Below are 19,082 nucleotides of genomic sequence, written 5' to 3'. Positions count from 1 at the left end.
TGATTAGCATGCATCATAGCGTTTATAGTTAAAATACCACTCTATGGCCTCCACCTGTGACTCCCAAAAGCCCACGTCAAAGCACCAATTGCAGGATCCATAGTCCTAGCAGCCATCTTACTAAAACTAGGGGGCTATGGGATACTGCGTATCACCATAATACTAGATCCACTTAAAGAATATATAGCCTACCCATTTATTATATTGTCCTTATGAGGCATAATTATAACAAGCTCAATCTGCCTGCGTCAAACAGACTTAAAATCCCTAATCGCCTACTCATCAGTAAGCCACATGGCACTAGTAATTATAGCCATTATAATTCAAACTCCCCTAAGCTTCATGGGAGCTTCCGTACTAATAATCGCCCATGGACTAACATCTTCCATACTATTCTGCTTAGCCAACACGAACTACAAACGAATTCACAGTCGCACCATAATCCTAGCACGAGGCCTCCAAACAATCATCCCCTTAATGGCTTCCTGATGACTATTAGCAAGTCTAACAAACCTAGCCCTCCCCCCATCAATCAACCTAGTCGGAGAGCTATTCGTAATAATCCCATCATTCGCATGATCAAATTTCACAATACTACTAATAGGCCTAAACATAGTAATTACAGCTTTATACTCACTTTACATGCTAATTATGACTCAACGAGGAAAACCAACATCACATGCCCACATGATCAAACCAACCTTCACACGAGAAAACAGCCTTATACTAATACACCTCCTACCACTAATCCTGCTATCAATCCACCCAAAACTAATTCTCGGCCTATCCTATTGCGGATATAGTTTACACAAAACACTAGATTGTGAATCTAGAAACAGAATATAAAAACTCTTATCCACCGAGAAAGATCAATGCAAGAACTGCTAACTCCTGCACCCATTCATAAAAAATGGCTTTCTTACTTTTATAGGATAGAAGTAATCCATTGGTCTTAGGAACCAAAAATTTGGTGCAACTCCAAATAAAAGTAATAAATGCGTTTACACTATTTACCATAATAACTATTACTATCCTAATGCTCCCAATCATAACACCCATTATAACAAACAACAAAACAATATACCCCTATCACGTAAAAGCCTCAATTATATACGCCTTCATAATCAGCATAATCCCAACCACTATGTTTTTAATATCTGACCAAGAAACTATTATTTCAAACTGACACTGAATCACAGTACAAACAATAAAACTCTCCATGAGCTTTAAAATAGACTACTTCTCCCTAATATTTGTCCCCATCACACTTTTCGTAACATGATCCATTATAGAGTTTTCCATATGATATATACACTCAGACCCATACATCAGCCAATTTTTTAAATATCTCCTACTATTTCTCATCACAATAATTATCTTAGTAACCACCAACAACCTATTCCAACTATTTATCGGCTGAGAAGGAGTTGGCATTATATCATTTCTACTAATCGGGTGATGATATGGACGAGCTGATGCCAACATCGCAGCCCTACAAGCAGCCCTATACAACCTAATCGGAGACATTGGTCTCATCATAGCCTTAGCTTGATTTACACTCAACTCTAACTCATGGGACATACAACAGATCTTCATACTTAGCCCCAACATAACCCCAATTCCACTAATAGCGCTACTCCTGGCCGCCATAGGAAAATCAGCCCAATTCGGACTACACCCATGACTCCCATCTGCAATAGAAGGCCCAACTCCAGTATCAGCACTACTACACTCAAGTACTATAGTAGTAGCAGGAGTATTTCTACTAGTACGATTTCATCCACTACTACAAACCAACCAACTAGTTCTCACAATAGCCCTTTGCCTAGGAGCTATCACCACACTATTCACCGCTATCTGTGCCCTAACACAAAATGACATCAAAAAGATCATAGCATTTTCAACATCAAGCCAACTAGGACTGATAATAGTAACAATCGGACTCAACCAACCATACTTGGCCTTTCTACACATCTGCACACACGCCTTCTTCAAAGCAATACTATTTCTATGTTCAGGATCCATCATCCACAGCCTAAACAATGAACAAGATATTCGAAAAATAGGAGGATTATTTAATGCATTGCCACTAACTACCTCCTCTCTCATCATTGGAAGCCTAGCACTTACAGGAATACCATTCCTCACAGGCTTCTACTCTAAAGACACTATCATCGAAACAGCAAACACCTCCAACACAAACGCCTGAGCACTCCTAATCACCCTAATTGCCACAACCCTAACAGCTGTATACAGCACACGAATCATCTTCTTTTCCCTGCTCAACCAACCCCGATTTCAAACAACCATCACCATCAACGAAAATAACCCATGTCTGCTTAACCCAATTAAACGCCTAGCAATAGGAAGTATTTTCGCAGGATTTCTAATTACAAACAACATTCCACCTATGTCAATACAACAAATAACCATGCCCTCATACATTAAACTTGCAGCACTAGCAGTATCAATCACTGGATTCATCCTAGCAATAGAATTAAACAACACAACCCACAACCTACAATACAACTACCCATCTCAACATCACTCCTTCTCTACCATGCTAGGATATTTTCCCAGCATCATTCACCGCCTATACCCACACTCAATCCTCAAAACAAGCCAAAATATGGCAACCTCCACACTCGACCTAATCTGACTAGAAAAAATTGCCCCAAAAAGCCTCTCCAAAATAAATATCTCAGCATCATTAACAATATCTAACCAAAAAGGACTAATTAAGCTATACTTCCTATCATTTATGCTATCCATCATACTAGCCCTCACCACATTAACCTTTTACTATGAGTAATTTTAATAACGACAAAAATACTAATAAACAAAGCTCACCCAGCTAAAACCACCAACCACCAACCATAACTATATAAAGCAGCAACACCCACATAATCTCCACCCACACAGAAGGCTCCACCCCATATGACAGGCTCCTCCCACACAGCAGGCTCCTCCCAGTGCTGGCTCCACCCAGCCATTTAAGGGCTGCAGAGAGGTGGCTGTGTCTTCATCTCAGGCGCCATTGCATTCTGCGAGGGACAGAGAGCATTCAGACCAAGGCGATAGACTTCTCCAGGGAAAGCATGCACTTCAAGAGCCCCACAGCCTCACGTTGGGGCCCCAGACAGATGAGGGCTTACTATGAAGTGCTCCTGGGACTCGTAGTCTCATGCAGGTAGACGCAAGCCCTGCTGAACTCCATCATCACGTCACTGGACAGGAGCTCCCTGGAAGGGAAAAGTGACTCTTTAATGCAAACCCACCCAGCACCTCACTGTTCTGCAAGCACAAGCGTTCTGGTTCAACACTTTTCACACATTGAGGAGAGGAAGGAATGAGTGAAGAATGCTGACAGCCGGGACAGGAGCTGGCATGCCTGTGTGAGCTCATACACTGGACACAAGGCCTCTGGTCACTCCACAGCTCCCTGAGATGGGGGTCCCTGTGAGGGGTACAGCCAGGGCATCTCATGGTGCACGTCTGGGCTCCACTGGGACACCCAAGCCGTGACAGCAGAACTCACTTTCACACTCACAGTCCTGGCTCCATGAGGGAGGGCAGCAAGGAAGGCGAGAAGGTAAGGGGCCCTCAGGATGCACAGTGTGGATGGCATGGTCTCCCCAGAATGCGGTGTATCAGCCAAACCCTGTGCTGTCCCAACGTGAAGCCTGAGCCCCCCATGCACATCCACTTGGGTCCCCAGAGGAGATGGTGAGACATAAGGGGACAGAGGATGGAGGCACCAGGGCTGCCCCATCACCAGGGAAAGGGGACTGGTTTCACAGCCTTGAGACTTAGCACAGTTCAGAACTAAGAATGAATACATTAGGAGAGAAAACTGAAAAGGAAAAGTGATTATGGCAATATTTCTATTTTAAAAAAATACTTTATTCCTTACTTCTTTTTCCAACAGGCTCCTGATGGAGGTGTCTCTACATTACTTAAGATTCTCAAAATCAACCTCCACTGTACTTTATCTTCTCGAACCACCTTTACATGGCATGCTGGGAAACCAGGAGAAGCAGTATTCCTGTTTTGCATAACTCCCCTACTGTGTTCCCTGCAAAACTGAGCCCTGTGAAGACTCTCTTAACAGCCTAGAGGCCACAGGTTCTCACACATGCAACCCCTGGGAACCATGTGGAGGGGACAGCTTCATGACCCAACACTCAGCCCAACGGGCTTCCCCTCATCCGAAGTTTTTTAATAGTTTCCAGCATATACAATGGTACACACAGTCCTAAGATGGACCTCATGTTCCTAAGACCCACCTTGAATGACTCTTCCTATTAGGAGGGGCCTGTTTTTTTGTAGATGACTCAGCATCCAGGGATGCCTTTGTGTACACATCCGCTCAGCCCCACTCCACCCCAAAAGAAACCCCGATGCAGAGTCTGCTTTCCAGTATGCACACTGCATGGATCTGCTAGCTCAGTCAGCTGGGATGAACTGCAAAGTACACCAAAACTTCACACCTTAAAAAATACTATTTGTATGTAGAATGGTATGATTTCTAAATGTTGGGTTAATTTCTTTTTTTCCGTTAATTAAAAAAAAAAAAAAAGAGAAGGGGTAATTGGAGCTGAAGGGATACAGACTGTACAATGGGACTGGATATAAAAACTCAGAAATGGACAGCACAATACTACCTAATTGTAATGCAATTATGTTAAGACACTGAATGAAGCTGCAAGTGAGATATAGGTTTGTTTTTTTTTTCTTTTTCTTTCTATTATCGTTTTAATTCTTATTCTGTTGTCTTTTTATTTCTTTTTCTAAATCGATGCAAATGTACTAAGAAATGATGAATATGCAACTATGTGATGATATTAAGAATTACTGATTGTACATGTAGAATGGAATGATTTCTAATTGTTTTGTTAATTCTTTTTTTAATTAATAAAAAAATACTATTCGTGCTGCTGAGGAATCTGGTTCAAACAGGCACAGCAGGGACACTGCTTTCTGCATGAAGACTGAGAGGAGGGGAGTGTAGCATGGCTGGCAAAAATGGGGCAACGGCTTGGAAGCTGCACCCAGGGCAGCCCTGGCAGGGTTGGCCCTGCAGTGCAGGCTACCTCATTCAGGGCAGGGACGCCTCATCCCTCCTGCCCACAGTGTGGCCTTTAGAATGGTGGCTGGGTCCTGAGAGAACCGGGAAAGAAAAGCCATGGTGCCTTTTGAACCCAGCCTGGGACCTCAGTGTTTCCTCTCAGCCCTTCAAGTTCCATGGGAGAAAAGAGCCTCTGAGGGAGAAGATTCAGATTCAGTCCTTGGCAAGGTGGCAGGACTTCTGCAGCCCTCCATATCAGGGGCAGTGAGGCTGCCTGAGCCCCACCACCAGCCCCGGGCCTGACGCAGTGGGTGCAGTCACAGGAGGCTGTGCTTGTCTCCTGCTGCACAGGCAGGGCCCAGGGTGACCAGCCTGTGGGGCGGGGCCCTGGTGGCTTTGGCCTCCTGGTGGGAGCTGCTCTCTGCCCCAGCCCCTCTGGGCCCACTTGCAGCCGGGAGCTTGTGACAGCACTGAGGAGGGGTCCTGGGAGGTGGTGGGAAACAGCAGCAGCAGCTCAGCCCCACCCAGAGGCCACTACTGAGCAACTGCTCTTTACCCAGGACACCAGCCCCAAGTGGGCCACAGGCCTGGTCACCCCAGGGTACTCAATGGCACCTTGTGGCAGGGGTCCCAACGCATGTCCTGGGAAACCTAACACAGCAGATTCAGATGAGGTTCCCATGAGACCACATGGCTTTCACATTTGCAAGAAGGCAGCTCGGACAGAATTCCCCAACTGTTCATTTACAGATGAGCCTGGACTGCTGGCCCAGACACCAGTGGGGCCAAGCACCCCTGGGAACCCTGGCAAAGACCTGCTGCCCAGAGAATTTGCAGTAGATGGCACTGTGGTGGGACTCCTGCCCAGGCTGCCCCTTCCCTGGGGCTCTGCTGTGCCGAGCCTGAGACCCACATCTGGGGGTGTGGTGGGCAGTCACAGCCCTCAAACACCAGAAGGAAGCCCAGGATGCAGCATGGCATGTGGGCCGAGAGCTTCCCGTGGTCCCCAGGCACTGTCTTCCACAGCTCCCAGCTATGCCATGGGGCTTCCTGGGAGGCTGGGAGTGTGTAGGGCTTGGGGAGTGAGAGTTGGGGCCCACGACTGCAAAAGTGGCCATGGCAGGCCTCTTTCCTGAGGGGCACTTGTGAAGTGTTACCAACCCTTTCTGTGGACATGGAACTTGGCCCTGTAATCCGTTGTCACTGTGGGAAAGTGACATGGGGCCTGCGGGTGGCCCAGTCTTCCTCCGCAAATTCGCTGTTCAGATCCAATGGCTGGGGAAGATGCCCTCTGCCTCCCAGACTTGGACAGGGCTGCAAACGGAGGCGGGAAAGGGTACAGCCACCACAAGCCAGGGCAGATCAGGGCAGGCCAGGGCAGGCCAAGGCAAGATGCACAGGGCTGCAACTCTTTCCAAGACAGGAGGAAAGGTAGGCTCAAGACAGTTGAAGTCGATGTAACAGAAGCCAAGCTCTTTTAATCTACTCTTGTCGGTGCAGACACATTGTGGGTGGGACCTTTTGATTAGATTATTTCCATGAGGATGTGACCCCCCCCCATTTAAGGTGGGTCTTAGTTTACCAGAGTCCTTAAAAGAGCTCACACAGAGTTCAGAGCTGACGCAGAGAGATGAAACCAGAAGTGTCGTTTGGAGGTGCAGGCAGATGTGCCCCCAGGAGATGTTAAGAGATGAAACCCACATAATGTCTATCCTGGAGAAGCTAAGTTGCCTCTCAAGGTTCCCTGATGTGACGTGGGCCTCACAGCAGCAGCAACTGCAGCAAGGTCCTTGGATGCCCCACGCCCAGAGCTAAGAGAGGACATCTTGGGGAAATGTGCCTCTTTGGAACCTGGGGCTCCTGGTTACTGGAGGGGCTGACCCACGGCTAGGCAGGTGGCCCCCATGACCCTCAGGGAACACACCCAGCCTGGGGAACTTTGACTTGGTCCCAGCCCCTGGCTACAAGCTCTGCAACCTCAAAACAAGGAAGGAAATGCACAGACAGAAGTAAATGGTTTTGTGCCCTAATGAAATTAATTTGTCCATTTAAAAGAATTGCACCCTATGCAGCCATTAGCACCTCCCCCAGGCCAGGCAGACCTCTAGGCTCTCCTACACCTGTGGAAGGGCTTGTGCTCAGCCCGGACATTTGGCCTGTGTGGGCTGAGGCCATGCCCTGTGTTGGCTCAGTGAAGGAGGAAAACAGGAATTCAGGACAATGTGGCCAGTTTCTGTGCAGAATGGCCCAGAGCCCACTCAGGCCTTCCTTTAAGGATGAGTTTCTGCTGGGGCCAGAAGATCAAGGCGGGACAGCATTTGCCCTGAGCCCAACCTCAAGGAGGGTTGCCCTTGGCAGCTGATCCTCACACCTGTTTTTGGCACACACACCCACGCCACTTTGTGACCACTTGCCCAGCACCCTTAGGCTATCCATGCCTGCTGGGAGACACGAGATGGGGCCCACTTGCCGGCCTCTTTTTGGCACAACCCGGGCAGGAGCTTCCCTGCCTGGGGTGGACAGGGGGCTGTGTCCATGCCTAGTGTGGGCAGGGGGCTGTGTCTGAGGTTTCTGTACCTCCTCCCTGCCAGGAAAGCTGGCATTGGTGTGTAAGTCATAGGACAAGGGTAGGAACAGTCTGTAGGTCGGCATAGCTGGTGGGGGACACTATACAGGGCAGGTAGGTGCAGACAAGTAGGTGCAGGGGCAACTTGAGGGGCAACTTAGCTTCTCCAGGATAGACATTGTATAGATTTCATCTCTTACCATATCCTGGGGGCATTTCTGTCTGTATTTCCTTCCTTTGTGGAAGGAAAATGTCCACAACCAGCTGCCTGTGCCCACCTGGCCAGGATGGAGCCCACCAGCCTAGGACTGCACCTACTTGTCTGCACCCACCTGCCCTGTATAGTGTCCCCCACCAGCTGTGCCAACCTGTTCCAGTCCACGTCATGAGAAGGTCAAATGCCTATGCCAAGTCCACTGCAACCAATCCACACCCAATACAGGGCCCACCAGGTCCCCACCTCACAGACCTCAATGCCATTCAGGGAAACCCAAGGCCACACGGCTGGCATATGGCAAGCCACCATTGTGCTGGTCACCATGGCAGGTCAGCCAGGGCTGGAGCCCAAAGATCTAGAACCATCAGCAGTTTACTAACAGAAACAAAAGGACCAGTTTGCAGACACATAAATACAACATTAAAAATGGGCTTTCATAACTGTTACATTTCAGGTGAGAAAAAGAGAGCTGACATCCAGTGGGTGAGGAGCAGCCACAGGGCCAGGCATGCCACCCTTGGGCATGTCCCTTGTGCTCATCCTTTTCCAGCTTCCACTTTTCAGCCACATCCCTACACTGTTGGACACTGAGAGCTGTGGGGGTACTGCATGGCGGGAAATGCCGGGGGCTCCAATTCTCTCCAGTTCCAACAATCACCTCTTTGTGGAAGGAAAATGTTCCTTTCTTAGGAGTTTCTGTCTTAAGAAACATGACCAGTACAAATGTCAAGGCTGGAGTTGCCTTTGAAGGCCCGCCTTCATCCTGGAGCTTTTCTGTAAGCAAGCTAAACCCAGAGGTCTGCCCAGGCTGGGCAGGAACAAAGCTCACCTCCATGACAGGCTTGGAGTCCAGCCAGAAGCTGAAACCACCGAAGACAAAGGAGGAAACTTTCTCAAATTGCTGATTGACGATTCTGGGTGGGGAGAAGGAGACAGGGTGAGCAAGGCATCCACAGACATCTAACCCCTTCCCCTCCTGCCCCCTGCCCCATGCCTGAGGAGGGCCACCAAATCCATGCCTGGCAGCCCAGCTACCAGTGAGGGCACTGCAGAGGGCAGCTGTCCCACATGGCCACACAACTTGCCCATGGTGGGTGGGCAGAGCAAGTCTCATAGCTGGGCTGCGTCTCGGTGTTTTGGAGGAAAAGCCACAGCCCAACCCAAAAACAAAGGGATAACGACAAGCAGGATTTGGGTAGGATGGGAAGGGGCTGGTCCAGCCGAGAGGACAGTGAGTGCTATGGGGTTGGGGGACAGCCCAGAGGGCCTGGCTCCCTGCTGGTTGGGATGACCCCTCACAGCAGAGTCACATCGACCCCCATGGCCCCAAAATTGTCAAGTAACAGCCACTGCACTGATTTTTTTTCTAGCTGGACATTGCTTTGCTTAAAAACTTTTTCCATGTATTTTAATTAATGAAAATTCATCTCTTACAGAGGTTTGCACTGAAACACTCAGGCACAGCAGACATGGGAGTGCAACTTCTCTCACACCACTCCCTTATAAGAGGCAGGTGTCAGCTGCCTGCACAGACAGCCCCAGATCCACCCCCCGGCAGCTGGCACACAGGCCCTGCTCTGGGAGAAGGGTGCCCACGCTCCTCCTGGTTCTGAGAGAAAGGCATTTAGAGGCAAACATTTAGAGGCCAAGACAACCATTTACAACCCCATATTCACGAACAGGTCAGTCACACCCAAAAGTGGAATGTGTAGGGAAGGAAGTTTCAATGTCTTTTCCAGCTTGGGCCAGGCACATGCCAAGTGGGACCTGAGGGTGTGCAGAGCTGAAGGTCTAGGCACACAGGCTGTGGTGTGCAGAGGGCTCTGCTGCTGGATGATGCCACCAAGCCCAAGGCAGGGGACATTCTTCTCATTGCACACTCAGGTTCCAACCAAGTGCCAAAACCCTGGCCCATGCTGCAGGCAAGTGAGACCTGGGCAGACGCCATCCTCCTGCACCACCCCTGCAGGGACCACTGGGGGGCAGGGACCCTGTCAGGCCTCAGGGCTGGGGTCAGGGATATGACAGCAGGCCCCTTGGGAAGGGGAACAGGGGACCCTCATGGAGGGTGGCAGGCCCTTGGAGGTGATGGAGCACTCAGCTCGGGTAGATTGCTGTGAAGCCTTTTCTAGTGACTCACTGAAAACAAGGCCTTTTGGTCAACAGGAGGCTGCCCTGCGTGGCGCTGGTCCATCTGCAGCCTTCGGGGAGGTGACACTGGCCATTTGGATGGAGCCGCTGGGCCTTCCAAGCCTGCCACTCCATCCCCTTGGATCTTCTGGCTGCTGCAGTGCGGTGGCTTCTCTGGCAGAGCAGGTGACAGCTCTGGGCATGCATGTCTCAGCACTTAACCTTCAGATGAACAGTGGCTCTGCTGGTTTGCACAGCCATAAGTGTTGGGTGTTGGAACTAAACAACATGTGGCTCAATCTTTGCCTCTCTGGGGACACAGAACTTCACATTTCACATGGGCAGGCACTGGGAATCAAACCCAGGTCTCCAGCATGGCAGGCGAGAACTCTGCCCCTGAGCCACCACTTCACCACCCAGAAAGTCATTTTTGTTCTAAAGTGCACACCCCATGCAGTCAGGCTATCTTTTCATCTATTTACGGGAATTTGCATTTTCCTTTGCTTTTATTTTTCATGGCCTGTTTTCTATCCAGCTCCTTGTTTTTTCTTTTTCATTTTCTAGGATTTCTTTGTAAATTCTAGATGCAAACGTTTTGCTTCCTGCAGATGTGGCAAACACTTATCCTGGTCTCTTATAGGCTTTTTGTTCTGACATAGAGTAAGTCTCATTTCCTTGTGTCCTCTCCATGTCCCAGGGGCAGGGCCAGGGCCTCCTCTGCACTGACCTTCAGGTGGCAGGACGCACCCTGAGCTGTGGAGGACAGGGGTTCAGTCACGGGTCAGGCCACCCACACAGGACCCACCTGCCCAGCAGGTTCAGGGGCAACCTGAAATGAGATCACTCCCTCATTGGTCTCTGCAGATGTTCTTCTTTACTGCCCCGCTTTCATCTATTCCTGCACCAGGGTCACACATTCAGGTCATATTCCTTTATATACAGAATCCTTCTTGTTTACAATTCCTTACAAAGTTGTCTCAGCTATTTTCACATCCTCTTGCATATTTAGTTCTGCATCATCTTGCCCAATTCCATTAAAAAATTGCTTTATAATTGTAATCACTTTAATTTATGCATTAACTTGAGAGAAAATGGCACACTTTACAAATAGTGCAGGTGATCGGTCATTTCCTTACTTGCTTTAAAATGGAATCTTTCTGGAAGATGGAGGAATAGGATAGGCTAGTTCACTCCTGCTCCATGGAAATAGAGAAGTGATAGAAAAATGACCAGATAGCAGTTCTGGGGTGCAAGTGACCAGAGAGGGTCATCCACACTGTACAGGGGCTCTGGATGAAAAGGCAGAAGAATCTGAATGCAGAGAATGGGGTGAGTGAGCTCGTAGGTGGAAATGGGGACGTGATATGGATGGCCTCTTGAGCTCAGGACAGAGAAGGATGCAAACACCTCTCTCTCCCTGGAGAAAGGCAGGAGGAGGCATGCAGGTGGGCATGTGCAGGTGTGTGCACGGAGATAGCCTGAGGACTACAGCCAAGTGCCAGCTCGCCATCCTGCCTCACTGCTCCTGCCAACCCAGACAGGTTCCAGGCACAGACACTGCCTCCACCCCCAAGTCCCAGGTGGGCTGTGCCGGCTCAGACCTGCTGGCAAGAGCCGATTCTTGCATGTCATGGACTCCAGCAGGCAGCAAGAATCAGGCCCGGCCAAGTGCCACTGGGTGACCGGTAAATACTTGATGAATCAATGCACTAAGAAGGCAGCAAGAATCAGGCCCGGCCGAGTGCCACTGGGTGCCCAGTAAATACTTGGTGAATTCAATGCCCAAGTCATATTGAATAAAAACTAAACATTAATAGGTGTGCAGACCTCCTCTGGTACTTGCCTCTGCATGCCCGCATGGCCCTTCGCAGGGCACCCGAGGTCTGTACTGCAGCCATGTGTGGCCCCGGGCTGCCCCACAGGTCCTTCACCAAGTGCCCCTGCTTGTGCTCTGATCACCCAGGCACAAGTGTGCTCACATGCATGCACGCACACACTCTCAAACACACACACACACACACACACACACACATGCACACAGTAGGCCCACTGCCCAGGATGTGAGGCGTCTGTGTGTATGTATTGTCCACATGTGTGCGTGGCTTCCTCACTCCAGAGGAATCCCGGGGCCTGCTGGCTGCCCTGAGGCTGGGGAGTTTGCACACGTCAAGGACCCAGCCTTTCCACATGCCCCAGGTATGCAAGTCTCAATGTCAAGCATCCAGTCACAAGCAGCAGGGATGTGTCTCACCAGCCTTCCAGGGCCGAGTCCATGGCATCATGAGGCAAATGCACAGAAGTCACGTGCACGTGTCCCTCAGGCAGGCCAAACCTCCAGATGAAGTTTCAAAGCCCACCCTGGGGCAGGGACACGCAGGAGCAGTCCCAGATAAAAGGGGCAGTGAGGGACCCAGGGCCCAGAGCTGTCAGCAGGGGCTCCCGGGAAATGGGTTCACCGTGGTGCCATTGTCATCTCAGAAACTTCCTGGCTGAAGAAGTCAAAGAGTTTCTTTTTTAACTGGAGCATAACCTGCAAAATTAGAGTGTTGAATCTGCACGTGCAGGCTGTGGGGCCAATGCACTTTCCAGCACACAGCCCCTCTGAACTCCTCCCTCACCTTGGTCACATGACCCTCAGGGGTCAGAGGTCCACTAGTGGAATGAGCTCCTCATCAGGGCCCTGGCCACAGCCTGCAAGGGCCCCCATGGGGACACATGCACTCACCTTGCAGTCGTTGTGGCGCTCGTGGAAGATTAGCTTGGCAACTTCGTTGGAAGCTACAACCCAGATGGTGTGCATGGTGGCTTTTGTGCAGAGCATCTGTGGGGAGACAGAGGCTCAGACCAAGCACTCAGCCTCAGCCTGGGGAGCAGCACCCATGGGGGAGGACACACTGGCACCCCTCAGGAAGGTGCTCGAAAGCACTCGGCGCCATCCTTGCTGTTGTCTTAAAGATGCACCACACAAAACAGGGGCAGAGCATATGGCTGCTCCCAGATAAAAGCCACCATATGTCATGATGTGCAGAACCCCAGCCATGTCTTGGAAAAAGGGCTGGTAGGAATGTGCCTAGGGGAGTTGGGGGATGCGCCAGACAAGACAGTTCACAGGAGCTTTCCACTCTTAGGATGGTGCACTCTATGAGGGGCCTTGTTAAAAACTGAGCAGGAGCATCATGACCAAAGTAGAGGTGAGGGGTTGAGGTAAAAGGCCCACCCCACCCTGGGTCCACGGGCAGGACCATGGGAATCAGTCTGGTTGGGAGGGTCTACAGAAAGGCCAAGGTGGGCATAAAGGACCTGAGGCCAGCCAGGCCTGCAGGTAGTGGCTGGGCACATTGAGAGAAAGGTCATGCACTTGGCATGTGGCCAACATTTTCCTGGCAGGGCCAGCTAAGGGGATTGGCTGAGTGATCACCAGACCACACTGGGGACAGACCATCCAAGCCATATCACCACTGCTGCTGCCAGCAGGGAACATTCCAGCTAAACAGCGCAGGGTCTTCTGGCCAAACTGCATGCAGCAACTGGCTGTTCTCAATGCAGAATCCTTGGAAATTCCTTGTCTTCAGTAAACGGGGTGCTCGCCCAAGGCAGGGAGCAAGCGACACTCCAGGCAGGGGTGGCCCCCCAGTACTAATCCTGCCACAAAGGCCAGCCAAGGGGTGGGTTCCATAAGCCTGAAGAAGCCATGAAAACACACAGGTAGAAAAAGAAGTGCAAGGCACATACCTGAAGGCAGCGGATGTTGCCAAGAAGTTGAAGGTCTACATCAATGTGTGGCATCCATGTTGCCTGTAACAAGAGGGGGTGAGGATGCCGGAAATCGGAGCCCATGTCTGGCGGAAATCAAAGCGTGCCACCATGCTCCTGCACAGATATGCAGACTGGATGGCCACCCCTGGGGACTGCCCAGAATAAGCCCTTCTAGAGGAAGGAGGCAGACGGCCATGCCTGGGGGCTAGGGGCAGGGACTGAATGCAGACAGCTCAGACAGCCACATGGGGTGATGGGACAACTGAGACTGGGCTGGGTTTCTGCATAAATTATACCTCATTAAAGTGGTTTTTTTAAGAAAAGAAGAAATGAGTTTTATTTAATAAAAAAAAGTGCTGCAACAAATGGGCCTTTATGTTGCCAACTGATTTTGACTTAAAAACTATTCCCCCTGAAAGAGCCCATGATTGCAGGTCCAGACCCTGGGAAGCTGTGCAAGGGAAGCATGGGAATGTGAGGGGGGACAGCATGGACACATGGACAGTGTGGGGACATGGGAAAGGTCACAATGTGGGTGCAAAGAGAAGGGGCCTCTGTTCACTGGGTGCCATGCTGCCCGGGGCTCCTGATATTCAGAGCACAGAGGAGCTAATCTGGTCAAGCCCTCTGAAGTGCTTTTGGGCCCCAGAGTGAGCAGTCAGCCTGCCACCTCGTGGTGCCCCGTGACCAGCACACACCTCAGGAGACCTTATGGTCCCATATCCCTAAGGCGTCCGCAGGCAGTTGTTTCTGCACTGCTTTACCTGGCTGCTCTGGGCTCTCAAAGGTGGCCAAAGTATCAAGACAGGGCTGACTGTGGGGCCCAGGAGGGAGGACCCGTACCCCCAGGCGCGCCCATTCACACGGCCTTAATGGAGGGTCAAGCCCCTCTTGCGCTGCCTCTCGGCCTGCCAGCCCTGGGGCTGCCCGCGTGAGGCCCCTGGTTGCCCACCTGCCCGCTGGCCTTCTCACCAAGGGATTGCTCTCCTGTGAAAGAGAGAACCACCCACACACTATTGGTAAGAAGCCCCCTAGGGTCTATTCCTCCTCAGTGGGCCCCGGGGTCAGGGGAAGGCACCTGGGGTCCCCTGACACCCCAGCCTGCCCACAGGCCCCTGCAGGGCCCACCTTCCTCAGGGAAGGACTCGGCCCTGGCCTTGGCACTACCCCGGGAGTTTTGGGCTTTCCCCCTGCCCACCGTGCCCCAGTTTTATCACGTCCGTGAAGACCCGAGACAACGCATCCTTTATTTGGGTGGTTCAGTGCTTCCCACTGTCTTGCTAGGCTAAGCGTGATCTTTACAATCATCTTTTTGCTCTCGGTTCTGCACCCGGAGCATTTGCTGGTCTCCCAGTTACTCTGCTGACCTGGCACATACCATCCCAGTGTGCAAACCCACTTGGGCTGGTCATCCCCGCAGTGCCCAAGCATGAGCTGGCCTCTGTCCTCACTGAGACAGGTGACATCATGGACGTGACTCTCCAACCCTGTGAAGAACGTGGGCACAGCCTCTGGGCAGCTCCTGAGAGCGGGTGAAGCACCAGGTGCCATGCTCAGAGGGCACTGAGCCCGCTGCAGGGGTGGCCGCACTTGGGCCTCCTCCAGCCAGGCTGCGACATGGTCCACTGGCACCACCTTCCCAAAATGCCCTCACAGTGTGCCAGGGACAGAGTGCCTGGCTTCCAGGTGAGCTCCAGGAGCATCTTTCTCCACCAAGGCAGCTCTGAAGCAGAAGTGGCCCTTGTAGGAAGCATGGTAGCACCTCTTCAGCTTGCTGGAAATAACTCGCCCCCCCATCCTCAGTTACTGGCTCTGTGTGGTTCCAAAGGGGGGCTTTCACTTGTCTAGCAGCCCCAGGGGGCACCCACATGAGCCCTGGAGACTTTGCTTCCTGCGTAGAGCCCCCAATCTCTTGCTGCCTGGGCAATGATGACTGAGGGGGCCACCAAGCATCCACGGATAGGTCACCACCCTCCGGATCTTGGGCAGCACATCTGGGCATGCCCCTGCATCGCCAGAAAGGAGGCCCCACCCTGAGCTGGCATCCTCTTCTCACACGAATTGGCCCTGTCCATTTTAACCTCCACAATTTCTCCCAGGATGGCTGGAGGGCACGGGGATGCCCCACTTGACCAGACCCATGAGAAGGTGGCAGGTGGCTGCTCTCCACTTTGTGCATGGAACTTTGAGTGATTTTTCTCAAGACCACTTTTGACTGTTTTAGGCCTAAACGAGGACACAGGGGCATTCATGGCAGACCCTGAGTGCAAAGGATGAAGAGGTCACACGAGCCCAGGCCGGGGACTGGTGAGCAGACCTCCTTGGCTAGACAAAAAGATGTTCCAACCAGACAGCGGGGCATGACGAGTGGGTGAGACTTTCAGACCCCAGGCCTGTACCCTCTGACATCCATCCTGCCATGCTGCCCTTCCTCACTGAGCCAGAGGGTAGGTATTCCACCCAATGTGTACCTGGGTAGGGGGCCACACACTTGGCAGTCAGGGGCACAGTTGTGTGGGCTCACCATGGCCTCTGCTCAGATGGGCTATGGTTTGCATCTCTAGCTGTACTCACTGCTATAGCTGTGGTGGCATTTGCTGCGGGGCCCTTTGCAAGGAAGCACAGTCCTTCTGCCTCCTAGGACTGTTTCTCTGTGGCTTCTAGAAGCAACACCCAAAGTGCTTGACTTCTGAGAGTGTCAGCCGGTCAACCAAGGGCCTAAGTGAGCTTCTCCTTCCTGCTCAGGGGTGGGGAGTCCGGGGCTCAGACACAATGCAGCTCTGTGGGGGAACGTGTGCCCTGTGTGAGAAGTGCATCGAGGGAAAGGCACAGAGACAGGCTGTTTACTTCTAAGAGTGACAAAACCAGGAAAGCAGCCTGCAACATGGGAAGGGCACGCGCCTCTGCAAAGTTTTCTCCTTTCAGCTGCTAAAGGTCTATGCAGTAAAGGAAAGCTCTGATGTGCTCTCCTCTGCACTCATTTCAAAAGCACACACTGAAAACACAGCCTCTTGGTCCACAACCACCGTCAGCTTTCAAAGCTGTGCTTCCACTCACATTTGATGGCACCTCCTCAGTCCAGGAACCCCGGAAATGTCCAGGGAGGCCCACACCATGGGCAGGGCATAGGAGCCATGGGATGGTCATGCCCCAGCTGAGCAGCTGCCAGCCCTGCTCTCCTGGAGCTGGCTGAACAGAGTACCCCCAGAGCTGGACAAAGAGCCATGGAGAGCACTGAAAAAATATTTAAAGACATTATGGCCAAAAAAATTTTAAATGTGATGAAAACCATGAATACACAGATCAAGTTTGACAAACAAGCACAAGAAAACAGGGAAAATATACATGAAGGCACATCATAATCAAACTGCTTAAAATGAGTGATAAAAATAAAAATCTTATAAGCAGTCAGAAAAAAAAATGACATTACATACAGAGGAATAAAGGTAAGGATGACAGTGGATTTCTTATAAATAATGCAAGTCAAAGGTATTTATACCCAGTGAAAATATCTTACAAAAATTATGATGAAATATTTAAACAAAATATTTATTTTTATATTTGGACATAAAAACACTGAAAGAACTCAGATGTACAGTATAATAAATGATAAAGGAATTCCTTCAAGCAGAAGGAAAATGATACCATACAGAAACCTGGATCACACATAACATATCAGACTATATCAAATTATTTTTTTAATAAAGACATTTAATAAACCTATCAAATCAAATGTAACCTAACAAAATTTCTGGGATGCAGTTAAAGCAATATTAGAGGGAAATTCACAATGCTTACATTACGGGAGAAAAGTCTCAAATCAATGACTTCACCTTTCCTCCTTAAGAAATAAGAAAAAGAAAAGCAAATGAAGCTCTAAGTAGAAGCAAATAAAGGTCATAGTGGAAATCAATGAGACCCAAAGAGAAGATCAATCGAAAACAGTAACTCAACAGAGAAAAATCAGTGAAACCAAAACTTGGATCTGTGAGACTATCAATATAATGGATAAACCTCTACTCAGACTAATCAGGAAAAAAAAAGAGACGCTGATATTACCTTGATATCCCAGTCAGAAAAAGATATCACAATAAAACTACAAATCAGCATCCTTCATGAACACAGATGTGAATATTCTTAAGCTTACAGCAAATCAAATCCAACAATATATTAAAAGAATTCATACATTATGACCAAGTACAGTTTAAGGAAGGTTTATCATTTGAAAAATGAATCAATGTAATTTACCATACTGGTAGAATAAAAAGAAAAAAATGATAATTTCAAGAGATGGAAAAAATAAAAGCATTGACAAACCCTTTATCTAAACAATTTATATACATAAATATATATCCACATATATATAAACTCTGCAAATCAGGAATAGAAATGAACCTCCTCAAATTGATAAACAGCACTGATGAAAAATGTACAGGGAACATCATGCTTAATAATGAGATTGACTGCTTTTCTCCTAAAATGGTGAACAAAGCAAGAATATTCGTTTCTATCACTTCTATTCAGTGCTGTAGTGGAGGTCCTAGCCCTAGGCAGAGCAATAAGGCAAGAAAAAGAAATTAAACGGATCCAAAATGAAAAGTAAGAAGTAAAACTGTTTTTACATGTAGAAATCACACAGAAAAATATATATTTTTTAAGTATGAGATAAAAAACAAAGCTACTTTAAAATTTCATTTAAAAAGAAAGCTACTCACTTAGCACATACAGTTTTCCCAGCTGATGTATGTGCAGATACTAAAACAGACTGATTATTATCAACATACTAAATGGCTTCTCTTTGAAAAACGTCAAGAATGAATGGGTATTCCTAAAAAAAAAAAAAATATTAATAAGTGCATGAAAATACCTAGCCATAACAGAGTACCATTAAAATCAAGAGAGGGTATCTCTTAAAGGGTTTTGGGAGCATTCCTTTACTATTCTTTTTAGGAAAAAATATGCCAACCACTATTCAAAATAGGAACAGTAAAAATATCTTTAAGCATACAGCATAAAGGGTTAGTTTTGTTGGTATATACATTATATTAACAGTAATGAAATAATCACTATTTATTGAGAACATGCTTGATAGTAGACCTTTTGAGCAAGATATTTTTTTATATATTATTGTTAAGCCCCACAACAGCACCTATTATTTCCTTTCATAAACAGAAATTGAGGTTCTCAAAAGTACACTCCCTAACTTAGGTTCACTCAGCTAGGTGAAAACAGAGACAGACTTCAAACATAGGTCTATAAGACTTCAAGAGTTCATGTTTACTCTTTCACACCACACTGCCTTTTTCATTTGGAGAAAATTACTTGAAAATGTAAACTGTAATAAT

At 49.1% G+C, this 19,082-nt stretch overlaps 1 protein-coding gene across 12 annotated transcripts in view; it reads right to left on the bottom strand.

The window, feature by feature from the left end:
- Nucleotides 1–19,082, bottom strand: part of LOC143646863 (exosome RNA helicase MTR4-like) — a 120,073-nt gene that overhangs the window by 71,990 nt on the left and 29,001 nt on the right. For 5 of the 12 annotated variants that reach the window (XR_013157683.1, XR_013157680.1, XR_013157684.1 and 2 more), the window contains 3 exons: nucleotides 13,714–18,565; nucleotides 8,681–12,802; nucleotides 3,156–3,242 (listed from right to left, as the gene is read on the bottom strand). Coding sequence is in view for 1 of the 12 variants with exons in the window: in XM_077116268.1 (XP_076972383.1) it covers nucleotides 8,745–8,765; nucleotides 12,707–12,802; nucleotides 13,714–13,776 (180 nt within the window). In the remaining 11 variants the exon portion in view is untranslated. Of the gene's footprint in view, nucleotides 1–3,155; nucleotides 3,243–8,016; nucleotides 18,566–19,082 lie in introns of those variants that run through there. The other 7 variants (XR_013157677.1, XR_013157676.1, XR_013157682.1 and 4 more) reach the window with 7 other exon arrangements.

Source organism: Tamandua tetradactyla, chromosome 9 (assembly GCF_023851605.1).
Source record: "Tamandua tetradactyla isolate mTamTet1 chromosome 9, mTamTet1.pri, whole genome shotgun sequence".
Lineage (NCBI taxonomy): Eukaryota > Metazoa > Chordata > Mammalia > Pilosa > Myrmecophagidae > Tamandua > Tamandua tetradactyla.
The sequence above is the reverse complement of the archived record's forward strand: the minus strand, read 5'-3'. Positions and strand labels throughout refer to the sequence as shown.